The sequence below is a fragment of the Sphaeramia orbicularis genome, chromosome 8, assembly GCF_902148855.1.
Source record: "Sphaeramia orbicularis chromosome 8, fSphaOr1.1, whole genome shotgun sequence".
Taxonomy (NCBI): domain Eukaryota; kingdom Metazoa; phylum Chordata; class Actinopteri; order Kurtiformes; family Apogonidae; genus Sphaeramia; species Sphaeramia orbicularis.
In genome coordinates, this window is record NC_043964.1 from 17544408 (window position 1) to 17558536 (window position 14129).

The 14129-nt window shown below is 38.5% G+C and overlaps 1 protein-coding gene across 3 annotated transcripts in view; it reads left to right on the plus strand.

The window, feature by feature from the left end:
- LOC115424920 (axin-1-like) overlaps positions 1 to 14129 on the plus strand; it is a 79457-nt gene that overhangs the window by 31910 nt on the left and 33418 nt on the right. For all 3 annotated transcript variants that reach the window (XM_030142315.1, XM_030142314.1, XM_030142316.1), the window contains exons 3-5: positions 6732 to 6872; positions 9462 to 9558; positions 11182 to 11319. In XM_030142315.1, the coding sequence (XP_029998175.1) occupies positions 6732 to 6872; positions 9462 to 9558; positions 11182 to 11319 (376 nt within the window). The remainder of the gene's footprint in view (positions 1 to 6731; positions 6873 to 9461; positions 9559 to 11181; positions 11320 to 14129) is intronic.

Consider the following 14129-nt stretch of genomic DNA (forward strand, 5'->3'; position numbering starts at 1 on the left):
ATATGTTATTATGATTGTATTTTACTGGTCTGACCCACTTGAGACTGAATTGTTCTGAATGTGGAACCTGAACTAAAAGGATTGGTAATATTTTAGTGTAATTTTTGCTGTTCACAAATTCATCCCACGGACCGGACTGGACCCTTTAGGGGGCCAGATTTGGCCCCCGGGCCACATGTTTGACACCTGTGCTGGAAATGGTCTTACCCCGACCTCCACCACTGGATATCCTTCGTGTGAATGTGATAACTAGGACAGATTTGGTTGGATTTCTTTTCCCTTGATAACCAACGTAGTGGACCTCTAGTGGAAGAACCCTATTGATTTCAGCTTCTCTATGAGTATTATAAGTCATCCAAATGGGGGTGCTTTAGTTAAAAATAATTTTTTTGGACACAAATCAAGCAATAATAGGCCAATTGAGATAAAAGTTGGTTCATATTGATTGTCTTCGGCTAAAATTTACTTAGGGGGTCAAATGAGTGGCCATTTTTGTCAAAAAAAAAGTTGTAAGAAATGCATAGAACTGTGTTGAAATAATGCTAATCCATTTGTGCACAGACTACTGATATTATTTGACAGTGGAAGCTATATTTTCAGAAATATTGGATTTTGAATAGCACGTGTGTGTTAAAACTTTTGCTGGTGGACGGACGTGACATTACCCATGATGCTCAGGTCAGTACCAGTACTTTATTAGTAATAAACTTATAGACTTACTATTGCTAATTCTCCTCTTATTCATAAATGTTAGTATTGTGGATCTAAAACAATAACAGCTGACACAAAAACACAAAATGTGGCAGTGGACGGATGTGACATGGTTGTTACAGATCCCATCATACTGATGCTCGGCAGCCATGTCACCATTTCCACAAATGATCCCTGTGCAAAAACTAGGATCAGAATTATTTATTGTATAGTTTATCATCATACTAAAGAGTAAATAACAATATAGAATTGTTATTTCTTTATAAAAATGCTTATTATTAGAAAACTGTTGATTTAAAAAGTGACGTGTGACATTCTTAATGTATGTATTGGTTGTAAACATAAGCAGGATGGATCAGCACCATACTCCATACTGCAACCTGTAAAAATAAAACGTGATATGTAGGATAGAATCTTGTAAGAAAAACTGGGGAATCTAAAAGAATAGAATATTTGTTTTTCAGGCAAATTCAGTTCAAATATAACTTGGCCATTTGTGACATGAAAATATAGCATTAATTGTGATGAAATTGGACATTTATGAGCTGAAAACATAGTTCATATGAGCATCAACATGTTGCAATAGAACTGAAATCCTGTAAATTTGCATAACTTGCATTTACCAACACAAAGTTCCTTTGGGGATTCACTTATATCGATTTCGTATGCACAAAGACAGAAATAAGACCTCTAAGCAAATTTTAGCCGCTATGAGTATTATAAGTCATCCAAATGGGGACGCTTTAGTTAAAAATAATTTTTTTGGACACAAATCAAGCAATAATAGGCCAATTGAGAAAAAATTTGGTTCATATTGATCGCCTTACAAATGTCCATTTTCTTGCTACCATCCAGATGGTGTCATTTTCATTCACTAGGTGGAGATTTGTGGGGAAAAATTGTTTCTCTGACCATTATTCTGCCACTATCAGGTCGATGCAGCTCAAATTGAGTTCATATCGATTGTCTAACAATTATTGTGGATGGATTTATATACAGCAGATGATTGAGGGGATTTCAGGGACGTACACTTGCTGTCGGCCCCCACAGTGTAAAACTCGTTATTTTACTGGTCCCACCCACTTGAGATCATATTGAGCTCTATGTGGAACTAAACTGAATATGACACCCCTGCTATTGTGCGATGCTCTGTGTAAAAGCAGTAATTGCACCGGTAAAAGGTTGTTTCAAAGCAGAGTTTTTAATAACCATTAATCTGCAGTATCCCTCTGAAAAGCAGATCATACAGTGAAGATCATGATCACGATTATGATCTAAGGCCCGCGTAGATACTTATACAGTGATATAATGGTGTGAGTCATCCTTTTTCATCTTAAACAGAGGAGACAAACCAGTAAAACCGTAAAAGACCACATGCCAGATGTCGTGTTTAGAAAGTCGGCGGAAGCTTCCTCGTCTTTGTGACAGATTCGACAAAACCAGCGGCTTCAAAACCTCAGTGTGAATGCGGTTTTGTTTATAATACGACACAAAAACCACATCATACCAGGCACAAAAGACACTTCCTAATACTGTGACCTCTATTGCTCCAGCTGCAGCGACTGCTACCAAGGTCAGGAATTCACATCAGCTGACAGACAAACATTGCTGTCTTGATAATCACTGAACACATTGCTGAGACAGATAAGGCTTCAGCCAATGAAAACATGGCAACTGAGCCATAGATTGAGCAGCTGCGATTCTCTGCCTCCTTTTACCGTCTGGTCTTGTCACATCTCATCACTGTGCAGCTTTTCTTGTCGGTTTCTGCAAGATGAACCCAAAACTTGTTTGTGTAGAACCACTTTTTTCTGGTTTTTTTTTTTTTTTTTTTATTTTTATTTTTTTTTTATAAACATCACCATTGGCAAGTTTGTTGGAGATCAGTGCTCGCTTGAGATCAGAGTGTAGAAATGCACCAAACGCTTCAACATGAGCCGAGCCATGTGCGTGTGCGGATATGCATAGAAAAAAAAAAAAAAAAAAACAACCCCAAAACTTCATCACAGCGCTCCCACATGTGATGAGATTTAATTTGTGAGCAAAATGCAGCTCTGAGCTTATTTTCACATCATTATTTCAGCAATCAAGCATTTGGCTAGAATTACAGAAAGACACGCTTCATTTTTAAAAGCCTTTTTAGCGTTACCCTTTGGGTTTTTGTAAAGCTAAATTTTACATCAGTTCTGTCTGATCTCCTTGCAGACTTACAACAAAAGACATTAGATAGTCTCTCAGATCATGTTTAAGAAAGCAAAGGACTTGAAAGAGAATGACCTACACATTCATTAATGTTGTCAGAAGGCTTTTTAAACATGAACGGCCTAGTTTTGTTGTCATTCGAGGTCAGAGACGAAACTTACGGCTTTTGGGATTGTAATGAAATCACAGGATTATAATGATCTGCAACATCAAAGATCATATGGATGAAAAAACCGATATGTCTCTTCCTAAACTGTAATACTGCTTTTTAAGTGAAGGTTTTTTTTGTTCAGTTCAGAAAAGCACTGTACTGAATTGAAGTTTAGGGAAATGGATCTAAAACAAACCTACACTCTAAAATAAACCTTAAATAAGAGTTATTAGAATAATAAATAAAGTTGGATGTTGCAAGCCCTAATAATTGACTTTTTTAATGTTATACCCTGAAATTCGTAGGTATTGTGTGTTTAAAAACATTGCACATACTTTTTCGAATTAAAGCTAAAATATTCTGTTTCTATACATAGATTTTGTAAATTAAGAGAGAAACACAGAAAATGTGAACAAATGTAAATTATAGGTGTATTTCTGTTCTAGGATTTAAACCTAATGATGAGTTGATGTTCTATTTAGTGTCAAAGGTCTAAAAATATAAAATACTTTTAATACATTTTAATAAATCACAATACAAAATGACTTCAATGTCACATAATGAGGAAAAAATAATCTTTGACTTAAGGCTGGGTGATATGGAAAAAATCATATCACAATGTTTTTTTTCATATCAGATGATATCGATATGTATCACGATATAAATCAAATCACTATTTTTGTCAAGCTTAAATTTACCGTTACTCATATCGACTAAATTTGCTTAGAGGTCTTATTTCTGTCTTTGTGCATAAGAAATCAATCTAAGTGAATCCCCAAAGGAACTTTGTGTTGGTAAATGCAAGTTGTTCAAATTTACAGGATTTCAGTTCTGTTGCAACATGTTGATGGTCATATGAACTATGTTTTCAGCTCAAAATGTACAATTTCATCACAATTAACTGCTATATTTTCATGTCACAAATGGCCAAGTTATATTTGAACTGAATTTACCTGAAAAACAAATATTCTATTCTTTTAGATTCCCCAATTTTTCTTACCAGATTCTATCCTACATATCACGTTTTATGTTTTACAGGTTGCAATATGGAGTATGGTGCTGATCCATCCTGCTTATGTTACACCAATACATACATTAAGAATGTCACACGTCACTTTTGAAATCAACAATTTTTCTATAATTAGCATTTTTTTAAAGAAATAACAATTCTATATTGTTATTTACTCTTTAGTATGATGATAAACTATACAATAATAATTCTGATCCTAGTTTTTGCACAGGGATCATTTGTGGAAACGGTGACATGGCTGCCGCGCATCAGGTATGATGGGATCCGTACAACCATGTCACATCCGTCCACTGCCACATTTTGTGTTTCGTGTCAGCTGTTATTGTTTAGATCACAATACTAACATTAGTGAATAAGAGGAGAATTAGCAATAGTAAGTATATAAGTTTATTACTACTAAAATACTGGTACTGACCAGAAATCATAGGTAATGTCACGTCCGTCCACCAGCAAAAGTTTTCACATACACGTGCTATTCAAAATCCAATATTTCTGAAAATAGAGCTCCACTGTCAATAATATCCAGTAGGTCTGTGCACCAAATGTATAGCATTAATTCAACACAGTTCTATGCTTTCTTACAACCTTTTTTTTTTTTTTTTTTTTTTTTTTTGTTTTTTTACAAAATGGCACTCTTGACCCCCGAATGTAAATTTAGCTGATAAGTTAATTGTGCAGATTTCAGAAGGCTATGTTGATTTATTTTGGTGTCAGAGGTTGAACATAACAGATGTGTTGGAAGAACATTATCCAACTGTTTCAGAGATATAAAACAGGTACATATATTCAAAATGAAACTAAAAGTCTGACCAGCAGGCAAAAGCTTTGAAGTTTTAAAATAGAACACAAACAAAACAGACCACTCTCACCACACAATGCCGGGGGTATACACGTGGGGGTGCATTCCTTAACTGGCGTAAACCAAAATGGAAACTTGCGCTTTTGACTGTCTGACTCCCGGCTTCTATGCTGCACCCTACTTTTCACTAACCCGGTCACCTGAGTTCTCGGTCAAATTTTCTCCTGAGGGAACCCTCATTACCTCCCGCTGCAGCCCAAACATTAGCCTGTGTGTTACTGTGCTGTGCGCATCAACCTATCTGACTAGCGTGGCTGTAGTGTGATTGGTTCGGTGCAGCGCTACTTAATTATGATTGGCTGTTCTTACGTCTGTCACCAACATGGACGAATGAATTGTATCGAAATTGTATCAAACATGTCTCATTTCTATCAAGGAAAAGATATTTTGTGATATAAACTGTTATCGTTTATTGCCCAGCCCTACTTTGACTTATTCATGCATGTTTATTTCTTTGCATTGCTGGTATCTGGGTAATTCAAGGGGAGAAAAACAGGATAAGGAAAAATTCGCCTTTGCCTCAGCTTATTATGACTGAAACAAAGACATCTGTAGAAATAATCTTTGTTCTGTATATATAAACATATATAGGAAATAAAATTATTCATTCTAAGGAAGGAAAATAGATGGAGGGCAACTGAGGACACTGCATTAAACTGACATTACTGTCGTAGCTTTCTCTATAATAAGAGTTGATACTTTGGAAACGCATATGGCTCGAATAAATAAGCGTGATAACAGATGGAACAATCTCTCAACTGGAAGTCAAGGTTTTGCTTTTTTTTTTTTCCACCGATAATGCTCATAACTCTCCTGCTCCTTCAGAAATTACTGTGGTTTTGAGTTTGACGCTTGTATCTCATTCGCCAACTCAATTCTGAGCAACATTTCCAGACAATAACACCCATGTTTCTTATCTGTTAATCTGATCAAATAGGGTTTTGGTTTAGAGTTAGATTCAATTATGTCTCCTTCCCATTTTTTTTTTTTTTTTTTTTAATGTTTTGCATCATATTTTGCTTCATCAGATAGGCAAACCGCAGTACGATGGGTGAAACAGTCCTCCAGCTGTTAAAACGTCAAACTGTAACCCTTCAAATCATTTCCCGTTTACTGCACTCGTCCCATCTCTTCGGCGTAATTATGCGCCACTATTGAATTTAGATGCTAATGAAAACGTGTTGGTCATAAAGGTTTCATTTTGAACTCTGGTTGCTTCTGCATTCCAAAACGGAGAATGCATGGGATATAACGCTTCGGGGAATTCCAATTTGAATAAAAAGAGATGATGCCTAACATCTATAATTCATGTGTACGAAGGCTTGTTAGAAATATGTTGGCTAAAGTCAATGACTGAGAATGTAAATGGTGTCAAGTGAAGCCTCCGTGACTTTCTGCTGCTGCTCTCTGAAGGATATGCAATGTAAGGACAGCGGTTCTATGCTCTGCAGCTGTTTCTGTTTGGGTTTGTTCACAAAGGCAGGCAAAGCTCTACCAAATGCAGCATAGCAACACATAAAAACATCAGTTCCTTTACCCCAGCTCAATTTCTGTTTCTTAATCTTACCCACCAAAGGTAACCGAGCCCATTTGGCGCTCAGGAATGAGGTCGCATGGAGGTTTTTTTTTTGGATAACTATAGCAGGCAATCATACACACAGTATAGACAACGTGTTTTCAGCATTTCATGTTTGTGTAATGATTTCTGTACCTCAGCAGCAGCAGTAGCAGCTTTTTTTTTTTCTCAGCATGTCTTGTGTTTCTTGATTTTCTTCCAGGCATGCACCATGTCGGGAGCCAATCAACCCGTACTATGTCAACACTGGTTATGCTTTGGCTCCGGCCGCCAGCGCCAATGGTAGTGAGCAGCAGAGTATGTCCAGCGACACAGATACGCTTTCTCTAACCGACAGCAGCGTGTATGTATTTTCTCGTCAAGAAACCTTTTCCCATCTTACATTAACCCTTTAACATTTGACTTTATTTCAGTGGAAACAGCTGAATTTGTATCTGTTTCAGTGTCATAAAGCTGCTGTGAGTGTACAGGGTGGGGAAGCAAAATTTACAATATTTTGAGGCAGGGATTGAAAGACAGTGTATGACCAATTAGTTTATTGAAAGTCATGAGAATTTATTTGCCACAAGAAAATTTACATAATAGAAAATGTTTTTATTCTATGTGTCCTCCTTCTTTCTCAATAACTGCCCTTCACACGCTTGCTGAAACTTGCGCAAGTGTTCCTCAAATATTCGGGTGACAACTTCTCCCATTCTTCTTTAATAGTATCTTCCAGACTTTCTCGTAATAGTTTTGCACATAGTCATTCTCTTCTTTCCATTATAAACAGTATTTATGGACCACTCCAACTATTTTTGAAATCTCCTTTGGTGTGACGAGTGCATTCAGCAAATCACACACTCTTTGACGTTTACTTTCCTGAATTACTCATATGGGCAAAAGTTTCTGAAAAGGTATGGATAATAGTGTTAGGTATGATTATGACATAATATATGTTTGGTTTCAAAACAATTGACGTAGTGCCTGCTGAGAAAAAACAACTAAATGTTCATTGTAAATTTTGCTTCCCCATCCTGTATGTTTGTGTTCATTTCTTCAGTGGTTTTGCTTGACTGCGTGTTTTAGCTTCAAAACAGGGTGGAATAATAGAAAAACCAAAGAGAGGATTTGAAATACTACAGGTTTTACTCAGAATGTACATCAATAAGAGGTTTAGGATGTTGAACATGGACTGTGAACTGGAACACACTGAACATCAAGTATTTGAATTTGGGTCCAGTAGTTTTTGTTTTAGGCTCTTTGTTTTTTCTAAATCAGTCCAGCTGTTTTTTGGCACCTGGTTGAACTCCAAAAAGCAGTTACACAGTCAAAAGTAGTAAAAACACAGTTTAAAAAAAAAAAAAGAAAATCATGACAACACTGCAAACAACAGTAAAACACCACAGGTGGTAGGAGATTCACTGAGCATGCTCAGATGTCTGTGGAAAGAACAAGGTCTAGTCCAGGGGTGTCAAACTCATTTTAGTTCAGGGGCCACATTCAGCTAAATTTGATCTGCAGTGGGCCGAACCAGTAAAATAATAACATAATAATATATAAATAATGTCAACTCCAAACTTTACTCTATATTTTACAGTGAAAAAAGTAAAATTAAACATCTGTTGTTATTATTTGTGCATACTGTATATGTTATATTTTCTGTGCAGATGGAAATGTAAATACAGTTAATACAAACACACCCGTTTGTACTTTTTTATTCCATCACCCAATGAGAATCGATAAGGAATCGAATCAACAAGCAAAATCGATAATGGAATCGGAATCGTTAAATTCTTCACGATTCCCATCCCTAAGCGTAAGTGACTGTATGTGTGGACCACAGCCCCATCTACATGCACCCCCCCACACACTCACCCTGCTCTGACAGATTGACAAGATACTGAATTTTATGAAGGGTCCACAATGTTTACAATTGGTAGCGGCACCCCTGACAATAGGCACCCTAAAAAAAAACAATATCACTGGTCACTTTATGATGCTTTGGTCAAAGGCTCCGTAGTGTTAGTTTGTTAACCGTGGGAGACCGACAGGCTGACCCACTACTTCCTCCAGTAGTCACATAAATCTATGGATCTGAATAGATTCAGTTCATATCTCTACAAACCAATACACTGATGTTTTTGGCTTAACTTCAGAGGTCTTTATTTCATGTCATTTTTGTAATATTACTAAGTACAAATACAATATAAAGCTCCTTTAATTCATGACAGATATGTTGTAGATAAATAAAAACTAACTGACCTCCTAAACAAAACATTACTCAAGAGCTGGTTTGAAATGTTTCCAGACTCATTCATTTAGTCCCAGCTTTTAATTATTGGCGACGAAAGCAGAATGTGTGCTTTCTTCTTCACACTTAACTTTGTTAGATTTTCACCAGCCTGAGAACCAAAGCCAGTATTATTATTTATTTATTTTTTTTTTTTTTTTTAACCATCTTCGGTCACTTACAAACAGGGCATCTGTTCCACTTGAGTCTGCAGATCAGGCATGTGTTGGTAAAAAACTAGAAACAAAATATTTTCAAGTTGCAGAGATGGCACTGGGGAATTATGCCAGAGGAACTTAAAAGCGTTCACAACTGGACAAAAATGTGTTTGCGGACGCCTGGATTAGAGGCTGTTAGGAGCTAATTAGTCCAGAGCTTCGAGCACAGGAGAGTGTGAAACTCAGCATGACCAAATACCACGTGGAATTAAAGAATCATGGTTGTGTTAACATGTACCTGTAATCTGCCAGACCACTCGTGGTGCAGAAGGGACATAATAAGCCTTTGAGAATACCTGTCCTTCTCTATTTGATTAATCAGGACTTAGTAGGTGTTGGTTTTTAGGCAAAAAAATGCAGTGGAAAACTTTCAACTTCAAAGCTGTCTGTGTTGTTTATTCATGAGGATGTATTATGAAAACGTCTTTGTTGTTAATTCCAGAGATGGGGTTCCACCCTACAGATACCGAAAACAGCATCGGCGGGAGATGCACAAGAGTGCCAAAGCAAATGGACGAGTGCCACTACCTCATATTCCAGTGAGTTATTCATGGGTTATTTCCATGCTTCCCACTTTCTGCCTCTACACCTCTCTCTCTCTCTCCCTCTCGCTCTCTCTCTCTCCATCTTTAACTGTCTGTTTCTGCCTTATTTTTCTTCACTTCTACCGTTGGAGATGTGCATATTTAAGCCGTGCTGTGTCGCAGGGCCTGTGATGGAGTATAAGAATAGCTGATGGTGAAAGAGAACGCTGTCTAAATGCAGCTTGATGCTTTTCTAAGCTGTGTGTGCTGAAGCCTAGCAGACATGAATCCTCCCCTGTGACAGCCTGATGCCTCCCTCTGCAGCTTATGCTGTCTCTTGGTAGGAAAACCCCAGCCCTAATTAGGCCTGGGAGTAAAGAGTCAAATTAAAACTCCACACATAGCGTCCTATTAGGATGCATGGTTTGTCTGTATAGTCGAGCACAAATCCCCAAAGCATATCCACAACGCTTCTCTGCTCCGACAAATTAATCATCAGTCGTCGTTGGCACTGAAAGATTGACAATACATGTAGGTGTTTTTTTTTTAACCTTGTTCCCAGAATAAAAAAAAAAAAAAAAAAAAAAAAACAAAGTGCTTAAATGTGCAAAAGACATCACATATCGAAAAAATAGACATCACTATTTGATTTTGAACTATATAAGTACATTCACCTGGAGACAAAACAAAGGACGGTCATTACCATGTCACCAAGTGTGCCCTTCATTTGTATTCAGGTGTCAAGTCTTGCAGGGTCATTAAAATTCACTTTGATGCACCGTATCCTGCTTATGTTTTATTCCTTTCCTATGAGGCCTGGTCAAGAGGTGACAGGGATGCAACTGTGACAAAAAAAAAAAACATGTTTACCGTAAAATGTGAGAGTGGTTGGTTGTTTGTCTCTATATGTCAGCCCTGCGATGAACTGGTGACATGTCCAGGGTGTACCCCGCCTTCTTCCAGATGTAGCTGGGATAGGCTCCAACGACTCCCCGCGACCCTAGTGGGGATAAAACAGGTTGAGATGATGAATGAATGAATGTTTACCGTAAGTAGGGATGTAACGATTACCGGTATAATGATAAACCGTGGTAAAATTCCCGACCGTTAGTATTACCATTTAAATTCTAATTAACATGATAACCGTGTTTGGTTACCGCACTTTGAAAACTCACCGTACCGCACATTTTCTGGAGAAGCAGCATCTATGTATCTATCTATCTGTCTGTCTGTCTGTCTGTCTGTCTGTCTGTCTGTCTGTCTGTCTGTCCGTCCGTCCGTCCGTCCGTCCGTCCATGAAAAAGAAACTAAAGCAACTCCAACTTGATATGGAAAATGGTCATACAGTGTCCATAAGGTGCCATCTTTAATGCACATTTGTATGTTTGATTTTTACATGTTAATATTTGAATGTTTCTGCCAACAAGAAGTACATTGTGCCTATTATTTTTTTGTTTTTTTGTTTTGTTTTGTTTTTTTGTTTTTTTTCAAAATACAACTTGGTTACATTATTTCAGTGTGTGTATACGTATAAATACCATGATAATAATGATAACCGTGATAATTTTGGTCACAATAACCGTGATGTGAAATTTTCATATCTTTACATCCCTAACCATGAGTCGTTCATCTCCTCAGCGCACAAACCGGATTCCAAAGGATATACATGTGGAACCGGAGAGGTTCGCCGCAGAGCTGATCAGCCGACTGGAGGGGGTACTGAGGGAGAGGGAGGCTCAGGAGAAACTGGAGGAACGTCTGAAAAGAGTACGACTGGTATGTTTATACACACACACACAAGCACAATCAGGTCAACTTTGGGGTAATTCGGGCTACATCCTCATAGTACTTTTCTTTTGTGGATTCTAAACGTTTCCATACATGTATTATTTCAAGAAATATCTGCGTCCAGATTGAAATGGGAAAACTGGGGTAAAATGGTGTAATACGTATGCCATACCTATATGTGGCACTATACACAAACACGGAGCAGCAGAATACACTAATGCCGCGTTTCCACTACGTGGAACCCACTCGACTCGGTATTCCTGGAGACCGTTTCCAATACAGGATGCTACTGACTTTACAGTACCTGGTCGTCATAGCGATGCGGCGTGTTACTTCTGTGTCGTCTGCTCAGAGAGTTGCTGAAAACTCGCTCGTTGCATGTTGCCTCATCTGAATTTTTACGTCGGCCACCAAAGACTGAATCTCCTCGACCGACCATGGTGTAGTTTTGGGCTGTTATCATGTGGATTAATGTACCGCTTTATTTACTGTCCACTTCTGCATCTGTTTTTTTTAAAACAGCGAGGTCACAGAGACGACTGTCTGACCAATCAGTGGTCTGCAGTGTTATATGTCATGGTTTAGTATCGCTTGGAACCTTGGCGGAGGTGATACCAAAAAACTAGTGCCAGGTACCAGATTCCAGGTCCTTTTTCGTAATGGAAACGCCAAAAGGCCGAGCCGAGTCGAGCTGGTACCATGCAGTGGAAACGTGGCAGAACACAGAGCAGCAGGATACGCTAAAATCACAGAAGAATGCAGTGAGCATGTGCATGAGGTACTTCTTCAAACGTAACACAACAAGAAGAAGCATGACCAGGTTTTGTTGTAGTAGTGCTAATAAACTTAGCAGAGCCTGCAGCACAAACACAACTCTGTAGTCCACTATTATTGTTGTTGTTGTTACTGAATGTTATGTCCGGGGTTTTCTTCTTCTGGTCACGTGGTATGGCATCATTGTTACCAAAAAGTGGCATTTTGCCTCTCCACACGGCTTTCTACACGGAGATTTTTTTTTTAGCTCTGGGACCCGTTCTCAAAAAACACGGTTTCAGGGCACAGACAACGCTGGTGCGATATTAAACTTGTGCGTGTTGACATAATTTCATTGTCGTGTGGACAGGCTCTTGGTGTAAATCGGTGGTATCTTTAAGAAAAGGTGAATGTTACATTCGGTCTAGGGGTTGTTGAGACGCAACGTGATGTGAGACTCCCCTCCCTCCATGTCCCTTAACAAACAGGAGCAAGCTAAAAAAAAAAACAAATGACCAGCAATCACGCCACTGCAATTTGAGATATTTATTTACAAAAAAGAAAATTAAATCAGGTAGGGAATCAAAGTAACAAACATAACAAACAGAGTCATACTTCAAGCTCACTAGGCTGATCTACAAACACAAACCAAGGAAACCAAAATATATCAATCTTACCTATACCCTAACGGAAAAACAGGAGAAAACTTAAAGAAAAAGATTCCCTCCTTTTGCATCAGACTTTACAAAGTTCCAACAAAAATTACAGAAGGCTGGTCACAAACGAGGGAAATGGGACAAGAGGAGTCTCCTGGGAGGTAGGGTGTTCCTGCTTTAAATTTCCCGGCTCATCTCTGAGGAACCAATCAGTGGCAGCCAGCAGACCAGTACCACACCTGCAGCTCTTCCTCCATTAACCACTATCTGTTAGGAAGCAAGACAGAGAACACACACCCACACACAGAAGAGAAAAGAATAACTACAAAAATACAACAGAATCACAAATGACAGCACATCACAGAATCAAAAATCACTAACCCTTAACAGTGAAACACTGAAGAACGGAGCTTTTCTCGCCTGCTTTTACTCAAAGAACACACACATCAAGTCAAATGAGGCAGTGTTTATGTTATTTCCTGGTGTTAGCTTCTAGTGACACCGGATTAAGATGATATATAGATGGAGCAGCCATTGCACAGAACAGTTTACACTGGAGTATCACACTTCAATCCTGTTACATGTCATTTATTGTGAGAAAGACAAACGATAAAGAAAAGCTTCTGGTTTGGTCTGACATGATGCTCTGAACTGAACTCAGAATCCTTAAATCGACTGAGGCGTTTAATAGTTAATAGAGAACGATTAAATAAATTATGACAATGGATGATGTGTTATAGTAAAGCCGAGTGAATGCTGGGAAATATCTGATAGTGTCAGTGTGTGTGAGTAACTCACAAAAGGTCTCTCCAGAGCCAGAAACATGATGTGTGCCTGGCTGTCGGGCTAAAAGTTTTTATAACAAAGGACACTTGAATTCATCTGGTCTTAATGAAATTAATGAGGCCAGCCATTTAAGTATGGAATAAAAAAACATGAATCATTTGGAGAGGTCCATCCTTGGCCTGTCAGCGATCTGGCTTTGTGGATAAATCAGATGGAGCACCTGCACACTCGGCCACTTGTAAGCCTGGAACAGCGGGCCGGCTGCTTGATGTCACTTGAACAGTGATTAAATGGTTTCTGCTACCACAACTGAAATCTCCCTCAGTACACGGAGCCAAGTATTAAGTCTCAAGGCAGACAATTTATGTGTGTTTTGGCCCTGTGACGAGAGAAGCTGCCATCACGCAGCTCCAGGTTTCCTTTATTAAAACCTGGAGGCAAGCATGAAATGACTGCCTTTATCAAGCGATTCTCTGTGCATCTGGAAAAGGATATGCAAATATACTGGAGGCTGGAGCTCTGGTACAGCAGATGAGGACTTTTCCGGCAGAAAATGTGCATCATCTGGTTAGAAATTATTAAAATAGCTGTGAAGATTATTCA